The 23,493-nt window shown below is 47.3% G+C and overlaps 2 protein-coding genes across 3 annotated transcripts in view; one reads left to right on the forward strand and one right to left on the reverse strand.

Annotated features, from left to right (window-relative positions):
* Positions 1 to 1,357: 1,357 nt before the first annotated feature.
* Rilpl2 (Rab interacting lysosomal protein like 2) lies at positions 1,358 to 15,719 on the reverse strand. Its single transcript, XM_031337952.1, has 4 exons — positions 15,138 to 15,719; positions 7,637 to 7,788; positions 6,729 to 6,833; positions 1,358 to 1,855 (listed from the first exon to the last, which is right to left on the reverse strand). The coding sequence occupies exons 1-4, from the start codon at positions 15,441 to 15,443 to the stop codon at positions 1,825 to 1,827; spliced, it is 594 nt and encodes a 197-aa protein (XP_031193812.1). The 5' UTR covers positions 15,444 to 15,719; the 3' UTR covers positions 1,358 to 1,824.
* Positions 15,720 to 22,828: 7,109 nt separating this feature from the next.
* Snrnp35 (small nuclear ribonucleoprotein U11/U12 subunit 35) overlaps positions 22,829 to 23,493 on the forward strand; it is a 7,830-nt gene continuing 7,165 nt past the window's right edge. Inside the window, exon 1 of one of the 2 annotated variants that reach the window (XM_031337954.1) lies at positions 22,829 to 23,040. The gene's annotated coding sequence lies outside the window, so the exon portion shown is untranslated. Of the gene's footprint in view, positions 23,041 to 23,133; positions 23,412 to 23,493 lie in introns of those variants that run through there. The other variant, XM_031337953.1, reaches the window with a different exon arrangement.

The raw sequence follows: 23,493 nt of genomic DNA on the forward strand, positions 1-23,493 counted from the left end.
ATCCCTGGACCCACACACATGAAAAAAAATGGGATCTGATTCCCTGCCAAGTGAACTTCAAGGTTCGCCTTGGGAGCCAGAATGCAAGCATGTTCAGAATTTGGCTTCCGATTAACCTATACAAAAGGGGTGAATTCAGGGGGTGCTTGGTAAGGTTAGGGATGTATATGGGACTTCTGGGTAATGACCAACAGGTAACATACCCTAAGTGATAGCTGCTGTGATTGCCATAATTGTCTTGTTTTAAGCCTCAGGTACCCCAGGCTGGCCTGAAACTCCTGATACTTCCTGGTGCTGGGATCACAGGTGTGCACACCCACACCAGCTCCATTGTAGAGTGGTGACTCCCCTGGCTCCCAGACTGTCTTGGAACTCACTCATAGATAGGGTTGGCTGCAAATCCAGAGGTCTGCCTGCCTCTGCCTCTGCCTCCCAAGTGCCTGGCTGGGTTAAAGGTAATGTACTGCCTTGCTGACCCAGCTGCACATTTCCCTCGTAAGATGTCTTAGCATTACTCAGTCATTCTTAAAGCTGTACCCTGAGCAGGCTGCCTACTGCCTACAAGGGGTGTTCTGCAGACTCGGTTCTTTGGGCATTTTCACACCATCCCTTTTAGAGGATTCTGTGGTCTATTGGTCATCGTCAGTTTCCTTCTACCCAACGCTGATGCATTAGGATACTGAGGGAAGGTTTGATGCACTAATAATAAATTCAGACTGGTCTACGTGACTGTAGGTCAGCCAGGGCTACACACTAGCACCAGAAACCCAACGGCGCAAGTTCAATCCCTAGAACCCATACAGCCGGTTGTGGCACACCCGTTTGATCCCAGTATTCAGGAGGTGGAGGCATCTCGAGTTCCAAATCACCCTGGGCTCCATAAGGCAGGACTCCCAACAGGGAGAAGAAGGCAGAGCCAGCAGTCCTAGAGCACATAGCGAATTACAGACGAACAAGGGAGACCATACTGCAACAAGATAGTAGTCTAGAACTGCCTTAAAAGCCCTCTGGGGGCTGGGAGGATGGTTCAGTAGTGAAGAGCTCTGACTGCTCTTCTGAGGACCTAGCTTCAATTCCCAGCACCCACATGGCAGCTCACTGTCTATAACTCCAGTCCCGGGGAACTTGACATCTGATGTTTTGCTTGCTTTAGTAACAATGAAAAGTACTTTGTTTTGCATTACTCTTGAGCTCAAAAGACTTGAGTACCCTCTGAGTCAGATCTTTGGCATTTCTGGAGAGAGCCCTCTGGCTGACACCTTACTTGGGTTCAATTGGATACACATGAGTTGTATGCCCACAGGCATATACACCATCTTAACTATTATTATTTTAAGAAACCAGTCTGAAACAGTAATAGAAACTATAAAGGTTTTTTCACTTTAATACAAACGTCGTGTAAAGAAAGTTGAATGAGAAAAATCAAGTATTCACCAAATATCAGTCAAGGTGATTCCATATGTTCCTGCTTTTCCACCTCTCCCGTGCCACGCGCTAAGGACCAGATTATCACTGAGGCTGGAAGGAGCTGCAGGCCAGAGGCCTCTGTCCATGTGTGGAGGCAGGATGTGGCCACACTCTGTTCCTTTGCTTTCTCAAGTTCTTGATATTGCCTCACTTGCCCTGGGCAAAGCTTACTGGCTATCCAGTTCTGTCCCCAGGGAGCAGGCAAGCTATAAGCATCATCTCCCCTTGACTGCTCTGAGGGTGAATCGCATGAGCAGGCCAAAGCACATTCCTGGCACGGAGAGATGGATCCAGAAGGCATATTGGCAATTGTCTTCTCAAGTCAAGACGGTCACCATCTCAGTGAAGGCTTTCAATCTAGGTATGCTTCCCTGACCGGAAAGAGAACCTGTGAAAGGAAAGGGCAAGAGAGCATGGTAAAAGATGGTCATGCAGACTGGACTGCATCCATTCAGAGGTCTCTGTGATGTTACAGTGGATAGAGGCCTTTGCCTCCAGCCTGACAATCTGAGCTTGATCTCTAGGAAGAGAATTTGCCGTCTGACCTCCACACATCTGTTGTGGTATGAGCACCCGTAAATAACCAAATAAGTTTAATTAAACATAAATTTGTCCAGGAGCCAGGGGTGGTAACTCAAACCTTTGATCTCTGCACTTGGGGAGGCACAGACAGGATCTCGAGTTCGAGGCCAGCCTGTTCTACATAGCAAGTTCCAGGACAGCCAGAACTACATAAGAAAGACCCTGTCTTTTGTTCTTGTTGTTGGGTTTGTTTGTTTTGAGACAGGGTTTCTCTGTGTAGCCCTAGCTGTCCTGAAACTCATTCTGTGGACCAGGCTGTCCTTGAACTCAGAGATCTGCCTGCCTCTGCCTCCCAAGTCCTGGGATTAAAGATGTGCACTATCACAGACCATTGAGGCCTTGTCTTTTGTTTGTTTGGTTTTAGAGCTTTATTGTAGAAAGGCAGAGAGAGGGAGAAGAATAAAGAGGCAGAGGACGGCGTGGCCACGTGGAGAGAGGGGAAAGGGAGGGGGAGAGAGGGAGCAAGAGGTGAGAGGAAGAGCAAGAGCTGAAGAGCAAGACTTTGTCTTTTAAATAATGAATGCTTTGTTCAGGGCTTCTAATGGGACAGCATTGTTCAAGATGTTTCCATCTTTGGCTAATTTCACACTCCTGTAATTCTGCACTTGGCATGATTAATATCCCTATTTTACAGATGAACAATTTGAGGTCTTTTGGAACAAGCCAAACTGGGCAATGAGCTGAGCAACTGGCTTCCTAACTCCTGTCACATGCTGGCCTCTGGGTTTTGTTTTTAGGGGTTTCATGGTAGAAGGGGTAAAAATGGCTTTTCAACATAAACTATAATTTGAAGACAGATCTTTTTTTAAAAAAGATTTATTTATTATTATAAATGAGTACACAGAAGAGGGTATCAGATTTCATTATGGGTGGTTGTGAGCCACCATGTGGTTGCTGGGACTTGAACTCACGACCTTCAAAAGAACAGTCGGTGCTCTTACTCTCTGAGCCATCTCACCAGCCCCCTGAAGACAAATCTTTATGATGAAAAATACCTGAGAGAGCTGTTAGAACTGATAACCAAGCAGGGCAGTGGTGGCACAAGCCTTTAATCCCCACACTCAGGAGGCAGCCACAGGTAGGCGGACACAAGGCTAGCCTGGATTACAGAGGGAGTTCCAGGACAGCTGCGACTACACAGAAAAACCCCATCTTGAAAAACAAAAGACTGGGAACAACCCAAACCACAGGGGTGAGTACACTTGGCCTCCTCGGCTCTCTGGGCCCATTCACTCACAAAGCCCGTCCATGGCTCCTGTTGTTTTCAAGACAAACAAAAATCCTTCTTAGCTTGACCTACTTACTCAGAACTTCACCTGTGCCCTAGTCCCTTCCCTCCTCCTTTAAGGAGCTTATCTGATGGGAATCTACAGCCTCCTGACCACAGACAGACATGTTAACTTTTGCCATATTTGACTCAAATGCCTTCGAGGTGGCTCAAAAGAAGTCCCAAAAGGGACACTGAAAGAAACCAATGGCTTCTGTCTTCAGAGGGCTTCCTTTAGACTGAGATATGCAGAAAAGGGAGAAAGACCCCAGCCTCCCCAGAGCAGAGACAGCAGAGCGTGGTCATGTTGCTAGACTGCTTAAAGCCCCCAGTGTGTTTCCCTCCCATGAAGAATGGGACCCCAAGCTGGGTGTAGTGGTAGTGACACACATCTGTAACCTCAATCCTTGGGAGGTAGAGGCAGGAGGATCAGGAGTTCAGGGCCAGTCTGGGCAACTTTTAGTAAGAGTCTGTCTCAGAATTTATTTTTTTAATGCAAAATAAAAAGAGTGCTGGGACTACTACTCAGTGGTAGATTATTCCATAACAATGTAGAATAAAGGTGCATGCCTTTAATCCCAGCACTCGAGGTAGAAGGAGATGGACTTCTGTAAATTTCAGGCCAGCCTGGTCTATAGTTCCAAGACATCCAGGGCTACACAGAAACCCTGTCTCTAAAAGAGTTTGTTTGTTTGTCTTTAATGTAGGAGACAGCAGCTAAGGAATACTGAGATGGGGATGGTATATATACAGGTTATGTATTTAGGAGTGTGTATGTGTGTGTGTGTGTGTACAATTTAAAAAATAAAAGCCATGAATTTCAGAGAAATACAGGGCACATGGGAAGGGTCAAAGGAAGGAAAGGAAAGAAGGCCATGGTGGTGCACACTTTTGACCCCAGCATTTGGGCGGCAGAGGCAGACGGATCTCAGAGTTCCAAGCCAGCCTGGTCTACAGAGCTAGTTCTAGGACAGCCAGAGCTACACAGAGAAACCCAGTCTTGATAAAACAAAGTAGGTAGTTGGATCCTGATGGTAAGGCACACTCTTTTAAGCTGCCACCAAGGAGGCAGAGGCCAGACTGGGACAGCCAGGATTACACAAAGAAACCTTGTCTTAAAAAACAAAACAAAAAAAATGCTCTGTAAGGGGCTGGCAAGATGGCTCAGCGGGTAAAAGCACTGACTGCTCTTCTGAAGGTCCTGAGTTCAGATCCCAACAACCACCCATAATGAGATCTGACGCCCTCTTCTGGTGCATCTGAAGATAGTTACAGTGAGCGGGCAGGGCTGGAAGAAGTCCTGAGTTCAATTCCCAGCAGCCACACACATGATAGCTCACAGCCATCTATATAGCTACAGTGTACTCATACACATAAAATAAATAAAATGAATCTAAAAAAAAAAATGCCCTGTAAAAAGCCAGCAGGAAATCCCAGCACTTGGGAGGCAGAGACAGGTGGATTTCTGAGTTCGAGGCCAGCCTGGTCTACAGAGTGAGTCTAGGATAGCCAGGAAGAAGAAGCTGGCAGGACATTTTCTTAATTTGTGACTAATGTGGGAAGATCCAGCCCACATGTGGGTGGTGCCAGCTCTGGGCTGAGCAAGACATGAGAAGTAAGCTAGCTAACAGCATTCCCTTATGGCCTCAACCTAAACTCCTGCCTCCAGGTTCCTGCCTTTGAATTCTAATCTAGCTTCAATCTTGGAGGGAAATTCCTTAGAGGCAGGGAGGTAAACAACTCAAAAGAGCTTCTTCAGGAAGTCCCTGAAACTGACCAGATTCACTAGGTTCCTGCCAGAGGGAGCAATAAAAGCTGAGAATCCCTCTATCTCTCTGAGACTGACTGCAAAGAAGACCCTGAGAAGCAGTCTTACTGCCTAGAAGGGGGTTCTAGGCGCCCAGCTGAGGGACGTGGAAAGGACACTTTCCGGCCTGTTGCTCTCCCAGCTGACTGCACAGTGTGCTCCGGGTTCCCAGCTTTTGTGAGCTGTTACCCATGCTGGGGTGGGTCTTGGTGATGCAGCTGTCTGAGTCACTTCTGCTCCAATAAGTAGTCCCTCCCCCATATTCCTGTAAGTAACCCCAGGAAACATCAGGCTTCACCAAGATGGATGGACGTCAGTGGGATCTGTATTTTGGTCTGCTGGGCATTCCCTATCTGGGGTGAGCAGACCTGTGTTCGACCAGAAAAGCCTGGTCACACAACACTGCCCTAAGCGCTTTAGATTATTTACTGTTCAGTGGAAGTGGGAGAAAAAGAAACCCTTTCTTCCCTAAGGTGCTTTTGCTCTCTGCATATCCTTCCAGCAGCAGAAGCCCTAAGTAGGAGACGTGTCAGAGAAGACAAGCAGCCAATGCTCTCAACTGTCCGGCCCTTCTCTCCAGCCCAACCCTCCTCCTCTTTTTTTCGAGACAGGGTTTCTCTGTGTAGCCTTGGCTGTCCTGGAACTCACTCTGTAGACCAGGCTGGCCTTGAACTCAGAAATCTGCCTGCCTCTGCCTCCCAAGTGCCGGATTAAAGGCGTGTGCCACCACCGCCCAGCACCTTCTCCTCCTTATTAGAGAGAAGTGTACTGCACTAACAGAGAAATTCCTTATAGAGAGATTTATGTTTAGCATGCCATGTTGCCAGCATCTGGCTCTCCCGCCTTGGAGCCACTGCTAATAAGGGGTTCCCTAGAACACAGACACTGCTCTATTCTCATACCCTTGACCCATAACCGAGATGGCTATGAACTGATGACTGGGCAGCGGGTGTAGACAGCCGGGCTTCAAGAAGACAGACACCCAGATGACCTATTGCCCAAACTGGGCATGGTGGGAGGCAAAATATTTCACCACCCTGCTTAGAACAGCATGCAACTGAAAAATCACTACTTTTTACTGTTTCTCAATACAGGGTTTCTTTCTGCAACAGAGCCCTGACTGTACTGGAATTCACTCTGTAGACCAGGCTGCTCTTAAACTTAGAGATCCCTCTGCCTCCCAAGTGCTGGAAGTAAAGGTCTGTACCACCATACCGGACAACTTCCTATTTCTGGAATATTCCACTTAATAATATTTTTGGACCCTAGCTGACCATGTCAAGGTAAGACCTAGTATACAGAATAGTTAAACTATGAATAATTATAGTGATATCAATAACATTATGGTTCAAAGTACTTTAGTGAGAGAGATTCTCATCCAGTGAGCAGACTCTTGCCCACACCTTACCGGGATCTGTCCAATACCCAGACTTCCTCCTGGTATTGCTTACAGCCATAAAGGGGAGCATAGGACTTTGTTACTGGCTGCAACCACATCCCAGAAGCAAGAAGATCCTCCCCACCCCCAGGCTGCAGCGCCTCCCCTCAACCCACGACGTTTTGTGCTTGTGAGATAGCGGTGATGGGGGTATCCAGGTGACTCACAGCTTCTTCATAATGGTCCTCTCCTCCTTCTCACCGTTGCCCATGGTAGCCACAGCATCCTTCTCTCTTCTCCTTCCTGGAGTTTCTCCAGGTGGAAGCAGACCACTGGGAAAATAGGAAGGGAGCAGGTAGTTGTACACCCTATTGCTTTTCTAGGGTTTTATTCCGTGGTACAGCACATGCTTAGCATACACCATGCCTCAGATGCCATGACTGGAGACCAAAAGCAAATAAAGTAAGGCAGTTGTTGTCATTGTGTTTGGAGACAAAGTCACATGGTGTAGACCAGGCTGGCCTCTAACTTAGAGAGGTCTATCTACCTGCCTCTGCCCCTTGAGCACTGGTATTAAAGCAGTGTTCTATCAAATCTGAATCAGGGTCTCATTATACAGCCCAGGATGCCTTGAACTCACAGTCCTTGAGGCTTACATTAGGATTACAGGTACGCATGATCACACATGCACAGACCTCTTTTGTGTTTGTTTGTAGAGCGGTTTACAACCTTCCTGCTTCTACCTATGGAAAGCTGGGATAACAGGCACACACACACCCCCCCCAGCCTAGGATTCCTTTTTTTCTCCCTGAGAAGACAGGGTTTCTCTGTGTAGCCCTGGCTGTCCTGGAACTTGCTCTGTAAACCAAGCTGGTCTAGAACTCCTAGAGATCCACTTGACTCTGCCGTCCAAGTGCTCGGATTAAACGCAGGCACTACCACTGCCCAGATTCCTGGGCACATCTTCCCATTTAGACTCTCAAGGACCTTTGCTACCAAGAGCCCATGCTGTCCAGCACTGTGCAGCTGTGCACTTGGTGCCTGGCACGTAGTGGGGTGTTCAGTAAACTGGGTGAACGAACACGGGAGCCAGTCGATGATTTGGTGGGCATCCTAGGCCACACAGGGAGCCCACCTCCTGTAACACTGCAGTTCCTCCTGCACCAGCAGCAGCTGTGACTTGAGCTTGTTGCGCTCCTGCAACACGTCCTTCAGCTCTTGCAGCGTAAAGCGGGGCCGGTTGGGATCTGTCAGATCCACTACCATTTTGTCGGGTCCCAAGTTCACCTGAAAAACAACATACCAACAGGCTCAGTCACACCATGCTGGGCCACACTGGTCCCTGAAGGGATCTACTATTGCTCAAACTGAGAAGGACTTGAATATGGAAATGACAAACACAAGAATGGACAGGATGAGATTCATTGATGAAAACCAGCATACAGGGCTGGTGAGATGGCTCTGCAGTTAAAAGTACTCAGTAGCCAGGTGGTGGTGGCGCACGCCTTTAATCCCAGCACTTGGGAGGCAGAGGCAGGCAGATTTCTGAGTTCGAGGCCAGCCTGGTCTACACAGTGTGTTCCAGGACAGCCAGGGCTACACAGAGAAACCCTGTCTCAAAAAACCAAAGAGTACTCAGTGATCTGCAGAGGACCCAGATTGGGTACCTAGCACTCACATGTCCATTCACAGACATTTGTAACTCTAGTTCCAGAGGATCCAACACCCTCTCTTGGCCTCCACAGGCATTAAGCAAACACATGTGGCACATACATCTACACACAGGCAATACAGATAAAAATAAAAGTAAATACATTAGGGATGGAGAGATGGCTCAGCGGTTAAGAGCCTCTTGCAGAGGACCTGAGTTCAATTCCGAGCCACCACAAGGCGGCTCACAACCATTTGTCATGGGATCTGTCAGATAACCTCTTCTGGGGTGTCTGAAACAGCTACAGTGTACTCATATACATGAAATAAATAAATCTTTGAATTACTTAATTAAAAAGGAGGGAGATGCTGAGCACTAAAGGCCTGTCTCACATGTGTGAAGCCAGGGGGTCCTTCCCCAACACCAAAAACACCCAAGAAAATACTGAACCTAGCTGGGCAGTGGTGGCACACGCCTTTAATCCCAGCACTTGGGAGGCAGAGGCAGGCAGATTTCTGAGTTCAAGGCCAGCCTGGGCTACAGAGTGAGTTCCAGGGCAGCCAGGGCGATCCAGAAAAATCCTGTTTCGAAAAACCAAAAAAAAAAAAAAAAAAAAATTCCAAAAAAACAAAAGGAAATACTGAACCACAACAGCCACAAGATCCAATATATCATGTCCTACGGAGATCCAACGTGACTCCCACGGGCCAGAGTCACACTGTGGCGGCGTTTCCAGTCTCACAGCTACATTCCACTGCCTCTGGTGAAGATCAAAGCTCGCAAACTGTTGGACTCCGCAGGCTTCCTCAGTGGTCTGTACACATTCAGGGTTTTGCCAAGTTCACAGAAAAACAAAGACATTCCTCATGTTTTTTTTTTTTTTTTTTTTAAATAGAATGCTGACTCAAGACTTCCCGAGTCACTCCCTGGGTGGCTGAAGGGCACCTGGGAAATGTTTTACCAGTTCCTGAGTCCAGAGTATAAAACAAAAATTAGGTCAGGCAAGATGGCACAGATCTTTAATCCTAGTACTCAGGAGGCAAAGGCAGGTTGATCTCTGTGATTTCCAGGCCAGCCTGGTCTACAAGAGGGAGATCTAGGACAGCCAAAAGTATTAAAGAGACCCTGCCTCAAAAAATAAATAAATAAATAAATAAATAAATAAATAAATAAATAAATAAAAAGGCCCCGGAAGGTGGGGGGAGGAACATGAAGAGAGCAGTTTACCACAAGCCCTACCTCGAGCATAAAAAAATAAATAAATAAACAAAAGCTCACATTTTCTTTGGGGGAAAAGGGTTTGCTTGTGTTTTTTTGTTTTGGTTTGTTTTGGTTTGGTTTTTGTTTTTTTGAGACAGGGTTTCTCTGTGTAGCCCTGGCTGTCCTGGAACTCACTCTGTAGAGGAGACCGGCTTCAAACTCAGAAATCCACCTGCCTCTGCCTCCCAAGTGCTGGGATTAAAGGCATGTGCCACCACTGCCCAGCAGTTTGCTTGTTTTTTGAGACAGGGCCCTAGCTGTCCAGGAACTTGCTCTGTGGCCCAGGATGATCTCGAACTCAGAGATCCACCTGCTTCTATCTCGTAGAGTGCTGCGATTAAATGCGCCGCCACCATACTTGGCAGTTTTCGGACTTTTCATTTTGTTTCTGTTCGTTGGTTGGTTGGTTGGTTTTTGGCCTTTTAAGACCAGATCTCAATCCGCAGCTCTGACTGGTCTCACACTTATAGTAATCCTCCTGCCTCTGCCTCCTGGCTGCGGGGCTGACTGACATTGCTGTAATCTTAGCTCAACCCAGAGAATACAAATTGATGACAGATCATTGCAATAACATGAGGTTTATTGATACCAATGTGCGTGGCCAATGCACGTAGGGTTGCTCAGCCATGCAAGGTGAGACAACCCTGAACTCAGAAAGCATATATTTTTTATACCTTACAGGTGGCAGATTTCAGTGGTCCACTTTGATTGGTGGAGCACAGGACAAAGGATCTCTTCATTGGTTGGCTTGCTGGGCTGTTCTTGGCTCAGTCAGCCAACTTCCCTATCCAGCTCTGCACCTGGCCCTGAAAAGTCCCTGGGAAGGGGCTGAGTAACTAGGTGATAGGAGGGATTGTTGGCCAAAAAGGTCAGGGTGACAGTTTGTGGTCTTTTTCAAAATTCACCACGGGGGGAGGGGGGTGAGGTGGAGGGGCGGCTGGGTCTTTCAAGAATTGCTAATCTTGTTTCCGTGCACCTTAATGTCATTGTGACCACCAGTTATTTTTGTTTTGGTTGGTCTTAGCCTGGTCATTTGGACTTAACAGAACTTTGTTTTTACAGCATGTCCTTGGCACACAACTTCTCAGTGCTTCTCAGCAAACACTTAGCCAAATGGCTGAAGCTGCTGCTTGCTACTGTAAAACTTTGTTTCCACGCTGCTTACAGGAGCTGGAACCCCAGAACTTTGTTTCTATATTCCCAGAACCTTGTTTTTACAGCTTTATTTTTCACTTTATTTCTTCAACATGCAGCGGCCATGTCCAGAGAAGCAAGCACTTCTCCTTCTGGTTATGTTCAACTTTCAGCAGCATTGCAGGAAAGTCACTAAGAGGTAGAGAGGTAGTGTGGAGATCACACAGCTGCACAACAAGGGAAAACCACGGCTGCATGTGAGGGCTATGCTTCACAGGGAAGGATCGTTCAAAATCTTTCCAGGGAAGAGGACTAGGGAGGGAGGACAGGGAAATTTGTGTGTGGGGTGGGGGGGTTGTTTTTTTTTTTTTTAAGTCAAGTATCTTTATGTTATCTGAATTTTGAAATTATATTTCAGAAACAGAAAGAGAAGAGAAGGAGAGGGGAGGGGAATGGAGAAGGGAGGGATGCTAAGATGCTAATTGTATGAGACTGGGCATGCTGGCTCAGACCTGTCATGCCACCACGTAGGAGGACCAGGAGTCCAAGGCCAGCTTTAGCTACATAGTGGGCCCGAGAGCAGCCTGGGCTACATGAGATCCTGTCACACAAAAGGGGAAGAGCGTTTTAATCCCGGCACTTGGAAGGCAAAGGCAGGCCTGGTCTGCAGAGTGAGTTCCAGTACAGCCAGGGCTATACAGAGAAACCCTGTCTTGAAACACGCTGCCCCCCCCCCAGAAAAGGGGGGGCAGGGGGGAGATTTTGATGAGGTGAAATGTCTACACTAGGTCAATGCACAGGGACCGACAGCAAGCTGGACACAGCAGCACCCGTGCTGGGGCAGGGGGATCACACCAGCCCAGGCTACGCAATCCCATGAGACAACTGCGCTAAACAAAAGCAAAAAGCAAAAACATCAATCACAGCCAGAGAGATGGCTCAGCAGGTAAAAGTGTTTCTGCCTGTTTGAATATGTTTGGCCCGGGGACTGGCAGTATTAGGAGGTGAGGCTTTATTGGAGGAAGTGTAAAACTGGGTGGGTGGGGCTTGGCTCTGAGACCCTTCTCCTAGCTGCCTGGAAGATAGGTCTTCTGTTTGCTTTCAGAACAAGATGTAGAACTCTCAGCTCCTTCTCCAGCACCATGCCCGCCTGGATGCTGCCATGCTTCCTCCTATGATGATAATGGACTCAACCTCTGTAATGGTAAGCCAGCCCCAATTAGAGAGGTGCCTTGGTCATGGTGTCTCTTCACAGCAACAGAAGCCTAACTTTAACAATATTTGCTACCAAACCTAAAACTATGTTTGATTCCTGGATCCCACAAGGTCAAAAGACAGGATCCATTCCAGAGAGCTGTATGTACAACACCAGTCCCAAATAGATAACAAAATAAATAAATGTAGAAAAAAAAAAACAATTCTTGTATGTGAATGAATTTGGTGCTGCTGGACAGGGTAAAAGCGGGCAGGGGAAGCCACTCAATGGTACAACATTTGCCTAGTGTGAGCTGGGGCCTGAGGTCTATCCCCGCCATGGTTAAAAAATAAATAATAGTAAATTAACTTAAAAAATACAAATAAAAGCCTGGCAGTGATGCCACAAACCTTTAATCCCAGCACTTGGGAGGCAGAGGCAGGTGGATTTCTGAGTTCAAGGCCAGCCTGGTCTACAGAGTGAGTTCCAGGACAGCCTGGGCTACACAGAGAAACCCTGTTTTGAAAAATCAAAAAAGCCGGGTGGTGGTGGCAGTGCACCACCACCACCCACAAACAAACACAACACACACAAACAAGCACACACAAACGTGAATACATATATATAGACAAAATACTTATACACATAAGGTAAAATGAATAAATCTTTAATCCCAGCACTTGGGAGGCAGAGGCAGGCGGATTTCTGAGTTCGAAGCCAGCCTGGTCTACAGAGTGAGTTTCAGGACAGCCAGAGCTATACAGAGAAACCCTGTCTCGAAAAAACAAAAAAACTAGAAAAAAAAAAAAGAACAAAACAAACAAATAAAAAGGAGGCAAGTATCCTTGCGTGCATTTTTAAAACCAGTACCTAGACAGATGGTTCAGTGGCTAAGAGTACTGGTTGCACGCGCCAGGGACCCAGGTTTGGTTCCACGCAGTGGGTCAAAACATAAATAACCCCAGTTCCATGGGATCTAACAGCACACACAAATGTGCATACACATAAGGTAAAATGAATAAATCTAAAAATAATTTTTAAGTAAACCCATAAACCCAGCAATCTGAAAGGCAGGTGGATTTCTATGCGTTTGAGGCTAGCCTGATCTACACGTTGAGTTCCTAGTCAACATGGTGAGACTTTGTCTCAAAAATAAATAAATAAGTAAAGATGGTAAATAGATTTCAGGTTACATATATTTGACTACAAGTAATGATAATTTTAAAATCACCAAAAAGTATTTTTTAAAAAGCCACGATGTTTTTGTTTGTTTGTTTGTTTGTTTTTTGATTTTTTGAGACAGGGTTTCTCTGTGTAGCCCTGGCTGTCCCGGAGCTCACTTTGTAGACCAGGCTGGCCTCGAACTCAGAAATCAGCCTGCCTCTGCCTCCCAAGTGCTGGGATTAAAGGTGTGCACCACCACTGCCCCGCAAGCCATGATGTTTTAATAAACTCGTTGAAAACCTATTTCTTTTGCTGGGCAGAAAAACCAAACAAAAGAAAAAAAAATGAAAATCTATTATTTTATATTATGCTTTTTCTTTTCCTTGTTTTTCTTTTTGGAGGCCTAGTCTTGCCATGTAGCCCAAGCTGGCCTCAAACTCTCTATGGTCCTGCCTTGGCCTCCTAAGCTGGTATGACAGACCTGTGTCACCACATCCGGCTCCCCACCCACTCCACACACCCCATCTTAAGACTGTGTTTAAGGAAGAAAATATGCCATCTCATCTTGTGCCTCTGACAGTTTTCCCCTCTGTCTCATGAGGGAAATCACTGGGCCCCATGCAACCCACTCTTGTCGGGTCATGATGCAGCTCCCTCTATTTCTCTGTGCTTGAAGACCGAACGCCGCCAAATGGCATGAACATGCCTGAGTGACCCCGGGTGGCTCAAGCAGTAACACTTTTCTTGACTCTCCAAGGCCAGCCTAAGAAAGAAGGATCTCTCTACAGGTGCAACTGTCCCTGTGACTTAGAAGCTGGTGAGATATGCCAGTGCGCCACCTCGGCCGGCTGGGGAAGTTCTTTCTTAAAATTTTTGTTTAAGCTTGGCATAATGGCTCATGCCTGTAATCTTAGCACATTGGATGCTTAAGTAGGTGGGTATCTGCATAGAAAGTTCCAGGCCAATGAGGGCTACTTTATGAGATCCTTTCAAAAAAAAAAAGAAGAAGAAGAAGAAGAAAAAGAAAAGAAAAATAAAGGAGAGAGAAAGAGAGGCCTTATCTTCTAGCCAAAAATAAATAAATAAATAATAGCAAGGAGTGGGGGTGTCAGTCAACAGTACACTGCTTGCTTAGCATATCCGGGCCCCTCTACTCATCCAACATTTTAACCATAGAACACAGAAACAACAACATAACTCCCCCCCCCCCCCCCCCCCCCCCCCACACACCAGCTTCTTAGAGCCCTATTCAGACCCACTGAGTCCAGCATTGCTGGGCTTTGCTGCTGGCCCTTTTGAAGACCACTCTTCAGAAAGTGGTTCTGAAAGGTGCTTGTGAAGCCATCGTTGGAGGCCAAAGTCATCAATGCAGTGGGCAGGCCCAGAGAGACTGCTCAAGGGTTAAAGGTTCTCACCAGAAGGCTTAAGGCAATGAGTTTGATCCTGAGGAGAACTGGCATGGAGGAAGGAGAAAATCACCTTACAAACCTGTTCTCTGAGAAGCAAGCATGTGCTCTCACCCTCTCTCTCTCTGTCTCTCTCTCTCTTTCTCTCTCTCTGAGAGAGAAAGAGAGAGAGAGAGGCACACAGACACAAGTGTGCACATGAATAATATTAATAAATTTTTAAAAAGAAGGAAGGAAATCGAGCACTGATGGTGCACACTTTTAATCCCAGCACTCAGCAGGCAGAGGCAGGTGGGTCTATGTGAGTGTCAGGCCAGCCTGGTCTGCAGAGTGAGTTCAAGGACAGCCAAGGCTACACAAAGAAACCCTGTCTCAAAAAACAAAACAAAAACAACCAGAAAGAAAAGGAGGGGAGGAGAGGGGAGGGGAGGGGAGGGAAGAGGAGGGGAAGGAAGGGGAGAGGAAACTGAAATAGGGGCAGGAGAGATGGCTCAGAGGTTGAGAGCACCGACTGCTCTTGCAGAGGACCTGGGTTCCATTCCCAGCACTCACAACAATCCATAAATCCATGTGGAGTGGGGGAATTCAACGCCCTCTTCTGACCTCCCCGAACACTGCACACATATTGTACACAGACATATGAAGGCAATATGTCCACACAACTAAAAATAAAAGTTAAAAAAAATATTTTTACAGAAACTAAGTAAATTAGAAACGAAGCAGTAGACTACTGTCATGGAACACCGCAGGGTCAGACACTTAGTAGGTATTCAATAAACGTTGACTGGGAGGAAAGTTCCCAGACTAAGGCTTGAGTTCTCCTCACCTGGGCTCCGGACACACCGGCTTTCCGCAGCCCCTCCACCTCCTGCTTGAGGTTGTCTCTCTCCATCCTCAGCTCCTCGACCGCCAGGCTGCCCTCGTTCACCAGCGCCTCCAGCATCTCCATCACACGCACGATCTTGAACTGCAGTCGGGTGACGCGGGGGTCGCTACCCAGGGCCATCAGCTCGCGGCCCACCACGTAGGAGATGTCGTATACGTCGTCGGTGGTCAGCTGCAGGGGGCTCTTGGCCAGGGCGCCCTCGTCTTCCTCGCCGTCCTCCTCCTCCCGCACAGGGGGCTCCTCCATGGTACCCCGGACTAAGGCGACCTCCGGGGCTGCTGTCACCTACGGGTCCACTGGCTCAGGGTCAGGGAAACTTTGCACTGGGCCGAGTCCACGCCGTGCGCAGTCTGGGTGGCCCTGGGGGATTGCGCCGAGTAGCGGGTAGCACCAAACCATGGAAACCCACGCGCAGCCCCACAGCCGTGCGCCAAAAGTGAAGAACACGCACCCGGTACTGTGGGAAGCGAAGCAGGGAGGAAGGGGCACGGAGGAGCGCCCGAGGCCTGGTAGTCTGCGAGGGAGGAGCCTCCCGTAGCCCCGCCCTTGGTGACGAGCGCGTGAGAAGCATGGTTTCCATGGAGACGGGGGGCGGACTTCCCAGAGTGGTCATGGAAAGATGGTATTTAAAAAAAAAAAAAAAAAAAAAGCTCACAAGTTTTTTTTAACTTTGCAAACTTGAGCTTTCCAGCTATCGAATTTGCATGGCAGGGGAGGGGAAATCCAGGCAGGTCTCTATTGAAGGGTATTTTTAGAAAAATTGTGTGGCAAATAACAGCCGTTGAGCTGGGCATGAGCAACAGTTGGTAGAGCTTGGCAACATGGGCCTCTACCGCTGAGCTAGCTATCCTGTTGGCTACACAGTGGTATCTCCATACACGCCAGAGAGAAAGTGCACGGAGCCCCGACTTCCCTGCACCGCGTGAATGAACCTTGAAAATAGGCTGCTAAATGCCGCTTACACATGGCTTCCTTTCTAGGAAAGATACAGAATAGAGTTCTCAGGTAGGAAAGGAGAATCAGCTTTCTGTTATGAAAAAGAGCAGCAGTTGGGTCGCCTCAGAAGCTGAGGACTCAAACAGCTCCCCTTCAGTGAGATTTGTTAGAATAAAGGGCCTCAAGGCTGGGATCAGAACTTGAGGTGGAGGGAGTGCATTATTAGATAGCAACACGTTCTTTTTTTTTCTTAGATTTATTTATTTATTTATTTATTTATTTATTTATTTAATGTATGTGAGTACACTGTCATTGTCTTCAGACACAACAGAAGATGGCATCAGATCCCATGACAGATGGTTGTGAGCCACCATGTGGTTGCTGGGAATTGAAGTCAGGACCTCTGGAAGAGCTAGACAGAGGCAAGCAGATTTCTGAGTTCGAGGCCAGTCTGGTCTACAGAGTGAGTTCCAGGACAGCCAGGGCTATCTAGAGAAACCCTGTCTCGAAAAACCACACACACACACAAAAAAAACATGAAACAGGAACATGGCATTGTTGGTTATTTAATCCCACCACATGAGAGGCAGAAGCAGAACAGAGTTCTCTGTGAGTTCGAAGCCAGCCTGGTCTACAGAGACAGAGAGAGACAGAGACAGAGAGACAGAGAGAGACAGAGAAATACAAAGACAGAACAAGAATGGAATATCATTAAGTCATTGATGTGTGTTTGGAAGCCAGAGGTTAAAACCTTTGTCTTCCTCAGTTACTCAACATCCTTTTGTTTGTTTTGGTTTGGTTTGGTTTGATTTGTTTTTTTTGGTGTGGGAGACTTCATTTTAGTTTTTTTTTGGTTGGTTGGTTTCAGTTTTGGTTTTTCCAAATGGGGGTTTCTCTGTGTAATCCCGACTGTCCTGGAACTCAACTCTGTTGACCAGGCTTACTTTGGACTCACAGAGATGCTCCTGCTTCTACCTCCTAAGTACTGCTACTATTGTTTGTTTTGTTTGAAACAGGATTTCCCTGTGTATCCCTGCCTGTCCAGAAACTCACTAGGTGAAGGGAGAGCTTCAGGAAGATTCTTTTGTCCCCTCCCACCTAGATGTTGAAGCGCTGCAACAGTTCACACATGCCACTGTATCTGGCTTGTTTGGGTTCCAGATGTGGAACTCAGGCCCCCATGCTTGCTCTCCCCTTGGGTCATCTCATTGGCAGTCTGCCTTATTTATTTGTTCTTAAGACAGGGCACCTCACTGCACCGGGACACCTCTGATTCAGTGAGGCTGCCCGGCCAGTGAGTACCAGGCATCTGCCCGTCCCCACTTCCCTAGCACTGAGATCACAGATGTGAACTGTCATGCCCAGCTGTTGTGTGGGTTCTGGGGATTGGACTCACTCCTGTGTTTGCAGAGTAAGTCCTTTCTTGAGCCATCCCCAGCCCTCTGGGTTACTGTATTACTTTAACATGCCCAGATACCAAGACGGCCTGAAACTCTTCCAAATCAAAGCCTTGCCCTGAAATTTTTCCAGACGTTGACCCTCTGAAGCTCCACAACCTTCTCCATCCCTATCTCATATCCTTTTATTACGTAGTAAAGCCCACGAAATGATGCCTTTAAAACCAAATTTAGACCAGGGACATGGTGGTAGGTCAGGCATTGGCTTTGCACAAGTTAACAACCTGAGATGGATTCCCAAAACACAGGTAAAGAGCCACACACAGCGGCTCCCATCAACAGAGCCATCTGGCAGCTCGTAGGCCAGCTGCCCTATTAGCACACAGCATAACAGAAGAAAGAGACCCTGAAAGGTGGAAGAGAGAGAAGAGGAACCAACTCTGACTTCCACATGTAAAAATACTGGGGACTGGGCACACACATAAAGTAAAAGCCAGTTACTTCAAGGCATACTTTTTTTTTTTTTGGTTTCTCGAGACAGGGTTTCTCTGTGTAACCTTGGCTGTCCTGGAACTCACTCTGTAGACCAGGCTGGCCTCGAACTCAGAAATCCACCTGCCTCTGCCTCCCAAGTGCTGGGATTAAAGTCATGTGCCACCACCGCCCGGCTTTTTTTTGGGGGGCGGGGTGGAACACACCTTTTTAATCCAAGCATTAACACAGACGAAGTTCTAGGTCAGTCTGGTGTTCATAGTGAGGCCCAGGATAATTAGAGTTATATAGAAAGACCCTGGGGCTGGTGAGATGGCTCAGCGGGTAAGAGAACTGTCTGCTCTTCCAAAAGTCTTGAGTTCAAATCCCAGCAGCCACATGGTGGCTCACAACCACCTGTAATGAGATCTGATGCCCTCTTCTGATGTGTTTGAAGACAGCTACAGTGAACTCATTTATAATAATAAATAAATCTGCCAGGTGGTGGTGGTACACGCCTTTAATCCCAGCACTTGGGAGGCAGAGGCATGCAGATTTCTGAGTTCGAGGCCAGCCTCTTCTACAGAGTGAGTTCCAGGACAGCCAGGGCTATACAGAGAAACCCTGTCTCGAAAAAACAAAAAATAAATAAATAAATAAATAAATAAATAAAATGAATAAATATTAAAGAAAAAAAGAAAGATCCTGTCTCCAATAATAAACAAACAAGCTGGGGGTGATACATGCCTTTAATCCCAGCACTTGGGAGGCAGAAGCAGGTGAATCTCTGAGAGTTCAAGGCCAGCCTTGTCTATAGAGTGGGGTTCTGGGAAGGTCAGGGCTTGTTACACAGAGAAACCCTGCCTTGAAAGAAACCAAAAAACCAAGCTAATTTCAAGGCAACCATCCTTCCTGAGAAGTCCACGGCTAGTCTTGGGCATGTATGCTCCTTTCTCAGCCTGATCTCTTTTCTCTCCTCCTCCCACACGCTCTACTGGCCTCAGAAAATCAATAACTTTTTTTTCCTTTCAAAACCACTACTCCCCCGACATAAGTTAATACAAAAGAGAAAAAAAAAAAAAAAAAAGAAAGGAAACGGAAAACAGAAGTAAGTGGGTGGAGAGGTTATACATCATCAGAGAACTGGAGATGTTTGGGGGCTGACACCCACCAACAGTAACGTTCCACCAGCAGCTGGCCTATGTGGGACGTGAACGTGTTGTTGTTCAGGTCCTTTGGCTCCATGTGACACCACCGATTTCCTGGGTGGCTCCTTCAAGGTTGTAGACATTGTTCATTTATGCCTGAAAGCAAGCAGGGCTCTGGAGCAGTCCTAGCTAGGCTCAGGAGCCCATCCTTAGTTGAACTCTTAGGGGAAGGAGCTGGCTGTAAAGTGAGGCAGAGTGGCGTCCTGGATGCTTGTTTTAACTCTCCGTGCATCAGTAGGAACTGAAGTTTTGTTTGAAGACAGGTTTCCTGGCTGTCCTAGAACTCATTCTGTAGCTGAGGCTGGTTTTGAACTCAGAGATCTGGAGATCCACTTTCCTTAGCCTCCCAGAGGAATCAAAGGATTGTGCCACCAAGCCCCTCAACTGTTTTGTTTTTACATCTCTGTGATCTGTTTATTCATGGGAAGAGCCTAAAGGATTGTGGGAAGGGACTCTAGCTCTCCACCCTCCTGGCCATAAGCTCTGCTCTACCACTAGCATAGAACTTGCCTTTCCTTAAGGAAGTGTGGGGTGAGTGAAATGGAATGGGAGGCTTTTGCTGAGGGTCTGAGTGTGAGTCCTGCAGAAAGATCAAACCTGGCATCTTGGTGCACACTTGTAATTCCAGAACTCCAGGAGTGGAATCAACAGGCCAATCTGTGATCCATGGTTAAGAATTAGTCTTTAGGGGGCTGGAGAGATGGCTCGGCGGGTAAGAGCACTGACTGTTCTTCTGAAGGTCCCAAGTTCAAATCCCAGCAACCACATGGTGGCTCACAACTATCTGTAATGAGATCTAATACCCTCTCCTGGGGTGTCTGAAGACAGCTACAGTGTACTTACATATAGTAAATAAATCTAAAAAAAAAGATTAAAAAAAAAGAATTAGTCTTTAGGGCTGGAGAGTGTAGGGGGTCCAGCCGGCTTGACTGGCAAATCTGGGCGTCGAACCCCCGTTCCGTTGGGTGCTTCTTGGACTAGAGATTATTGAGTACCTGTGAACGCAAGTGGGTAAGAGAGAAAGAAGGACTCGGACGCCAGGTAGCTGTATCAAGAGATGTGTCTTTACCATAGGATCACTCAGTTTAAATAGTCACACTCAGGAACCAGGCCCAGGGGAAATCGAAACCTGCCCATCTAACATAACATGGGAAAATCCATAAACACCAGACCGGAGGAGGATCTTGAAAGGAAGATCTGGCAAGCTTTTAACATAGTCCTGAGACCTGTCAGCCTTTGATCTAAGGGGCTGCAGTCAGAGTTCCTCACCACGGGTGTCCAGCTCCAGCTTGCCGCCTGTCCAGGCTGCTTTACAGAAACCAAATCGCTCCCAAGCAAAGGGGAAAGGAGTCCACAGGAGAGATGGCTCAGCGGTTAAGAGTACTGACTGCTCTTCCAGAGGTCCTGAGTTCAAATCCCAGCAACCACATGGTGGCTCACAATGAGCTGTACTGAGATCTGATGCCCTCTTCTGAGGTGTCTGAGGACAGCTACAGTGTACTTACATATAGTAGATAAATAAATAGATAGATAAATAAATACATCTTAAAAAAAAAAGAGCCTTTAATCCCATCCCTGCGCTTGAGAGGCAGAGGCAGGCAAATTTCTGAGTTCAAGGCCAGCCAGGTCTAGAGTGAAATCCAGGACAGCCAGGGTTATACAGAGAAACCCTGTCTTGAAAAAAACAAAACAAAACAAAAAAAAGTCCAGATTTTAAAATCTAAAAAAAAGAGGGGGGGGGAAATCTATGTAGCTATATACATTCTCCTGTAAGGAGAAATTAAAGCTTTAAACCTGTGCTGACTAGGAAGAAAAGTTATGGGCCTAAGAATCCATCACAAACTGGCCACATAGGCCTGGGAAAGAGCAAACAAGTTGTTAGATATCATAAGAGCTGGCAGGTCAAGAAGACATAAAACTATAAACATAGAGGAAAACATGTCTAGGCAAATGAGGACATGTCCAAGGCCTAGGCCTGCAAAGATGTGCCTGGCAGACACTAAGTAATGGACCATCTGGTCCTCTCAGATATGGTTTAAGGTCAGATGCTCTGTTGACTCAGATTAACACCAACCTGCATGTAATAGTTAATATTTGAACTAGCCAATCATGTATGACCACACTGATCCCTTTGTTCCCTCAGACCTTTTCCCTATAAAAACCCCTAACTTTCAAGCCTCGTGGTTGGCTCCATTATCTCCTGCATGAGATAACTGTGGTGCCGAACCAGGGCGTCCTGAAATTAAAATATACCTCTTGTAATTACATCAAGATGTGGTCTCTCGTGATTCCTTGGGTGTACGTCCTCCGAGATTTGAGTGGGGGTCTCCCCCAGGGGTCTTTCAGAACAATGATAGGTTTTTACAGTTCAGTTGTGTTTCTTTGTATTATTACTATCTTCATTTTTCTTTTGTTTCTTTGTTTGTTTTGAGACAGTGTTTCTCTGTGTAGCCCTGGAACTCACTATGTAGACCAGGCTGGCCTCGGACTCAGAAATCCATCTGTCTCTGCAGACCAAGTGCTGGGATTAAAGGTATGCACCGCCACTGCCCGGCACTATTTTCACTTTTTAAACAGGGCTTCTCTGTGTAACCCTGGCTGTCTTGGAACTCACTCTGTAGAGCAAGCTGGCCTAGAACCTGGCCTAAACTCAGACATTCTCCTTCCTCTGCCTCTCGGGTGCTGAGATTAAAGCTGTGTGTGCCACCACCAGCATCCAGTTAGTTTATTCTTGTTTTATGTATATCGATGTCTTGCCTGCATGACCTATGCTTGCAGGAAGGCCAGAAGTCATGGATCCTCTGAAAATGACGTTACAGACTGCTGTCAGTAACTGCGCTGGGTGCTGGGAACCGAATCTGGTCTCTGGAAGAGCAGCCAGGGCTCTCGATCCCTGAATCATCTCTCCAGTTTGTTCTTTTGAGACTGGGTGCTATTCTGTAGCCTGTAACTGGCAATCCTCCTGCCTCAAACTCTCAAATGCTGAGATTACAGGTGCTCCCACCTCACCCAATACTAAAAGTGAAGTTACTAAATCTAGAGATTAGTAAACCTGTGGGAACTGTACGAAAAACTGTTCATTGGCTGGGCGGTGGTGGCGCACGCCTTTAGTCCCAGCACTTGGGAAGCAGAGGCAGATGGATTTCTGAGTTTGAGATCAGCCTGGTCTACAGAGTGAGTTCCAGGACATCCATTGCTACACAGAAACCCTGTCTCGAAAAAAAGAAATACTGTTCATGAACATCACCGGATTTTCTAGGAAAGAATTCAATAAAGCCAGATTCACAGGGTAAACTGGTTTTATAAAATTAACTGCACATTCGGTAGTCTATCAACTATCAGGTTTTTGTCGTGTAAAGTCAAATAAACAAAAACAAATCTCCTTATTCTCAAAATATACACTTCTGTATGTTGACTGTGTATAGTCAATTTATTTAAGTAATTCAAAAGGCATAAGGTCCCGCGGCTTTAATCCCAGGAAAGAGGAAGCAGGCGGGTTTCACTGAGTTTGAGGCCAACCTGTCCTACAAAGTGAGTTCTAGGAGAGCCAAGGCTACACAGAGACACCCTGTCTCTGACAGCACATGCGCGCGCGCGCGCACACACACACACGCACACACACGCACACACACGCACACACAAAATCAAAAACACACGCACGCACGCGCACACACAAAACCCAAAAACACGCCACTCAACGGTCGTGGCGAATCTGCTGCGGCCAATAAAGAGGTCCGGCGGAGGTCGGCGTAAGGAATCCCCCGTCTCCCGCAACGGGCGGTGGAAACGGCTTTTGTCGCGGTGCAGACAGAAAACCCAGAATTTGCTGAGGTGAGTGGAAGCTCGAAGGGAGCAGGGCCCACGTGAGAAGGCGGAGAGAGTCGCCCAACAGGCTTGGCGCGGAGCCACGTCCGCGCGTGGCGGACGCCATATTGAAGCCTGGCAGAGGCCGAGGCGGGGCAGTGGGAGTGAGCCTTCGAGGTGGGTGAGGGGCGGGCGAGCAGCCTTGTTAACTCGTAGCTGGGACCTGGGTATGGAGAAGCCGGCTTCGGTTTCACACCGACCGATCCTCCTTGGCTTCCCTCAGCGCCACTGCGCATGCTTGGGACGGTTTGACCGCGGCTGTTTTGTCTTCTTTTTCTGTTGGTTTTCCGAAGGAGCACTTGCCAGTTTCTCAAATTCCTGAGACCTCTACAACACCGGTGAGGAGTTTCTTCTCTCTCTCTCTCTCTCTTTCTTCTTCCTTCCTTCCTTTCTCTCTCTCTCTCTCTCTCTCTCTCTCTC

The sequence above is a fragment of the Mastomys coucha genome, unplaced genomic scaffold, assembly GCF_008632895.1.
Source record: "Mastomys coucha isolate ucsf_1 unplaced genomic scaffold, UCSF_Mcou_1 pScaffold22, whole genome shotgun sequence".
In the NCBI taxonomy this organism is placed as follows: domain Eukaryota; kingdom Metazoa; phylum Chordata; class Mammalia; order Rodentia; family Muridae; genus Mastomys; species Mastomys coucha.

What these genes read in the sequence shown, in the direction of transcription:
- Rilpl2 (XM_031337952.1), bottom strand. Translation starts at nt 15,443, where the DNA reads ATGGAGGAGCCCCCTGTGCGGGAGGAGGAGGACGGCGAGGAAGACGAG. An exon ending in GAACTGCAGTGTTACAGGAG is followed by an intron (nt 6,834 to 7,636) that starts GTGGGCTCCCTG and finishes CTATTTTCCCAG; the next exon opens with TGGTCTGCTTCCACCTGGAG. An exon ending in AGGACCATTATGAAGAAGCT is followed by an intron (nt 1,856 to 6,728) that starts GTGAGTCACCTG and finishes TTCCTTTCACAG; the next exon opens with GTTCTCTTTCCGGTCAGGGA.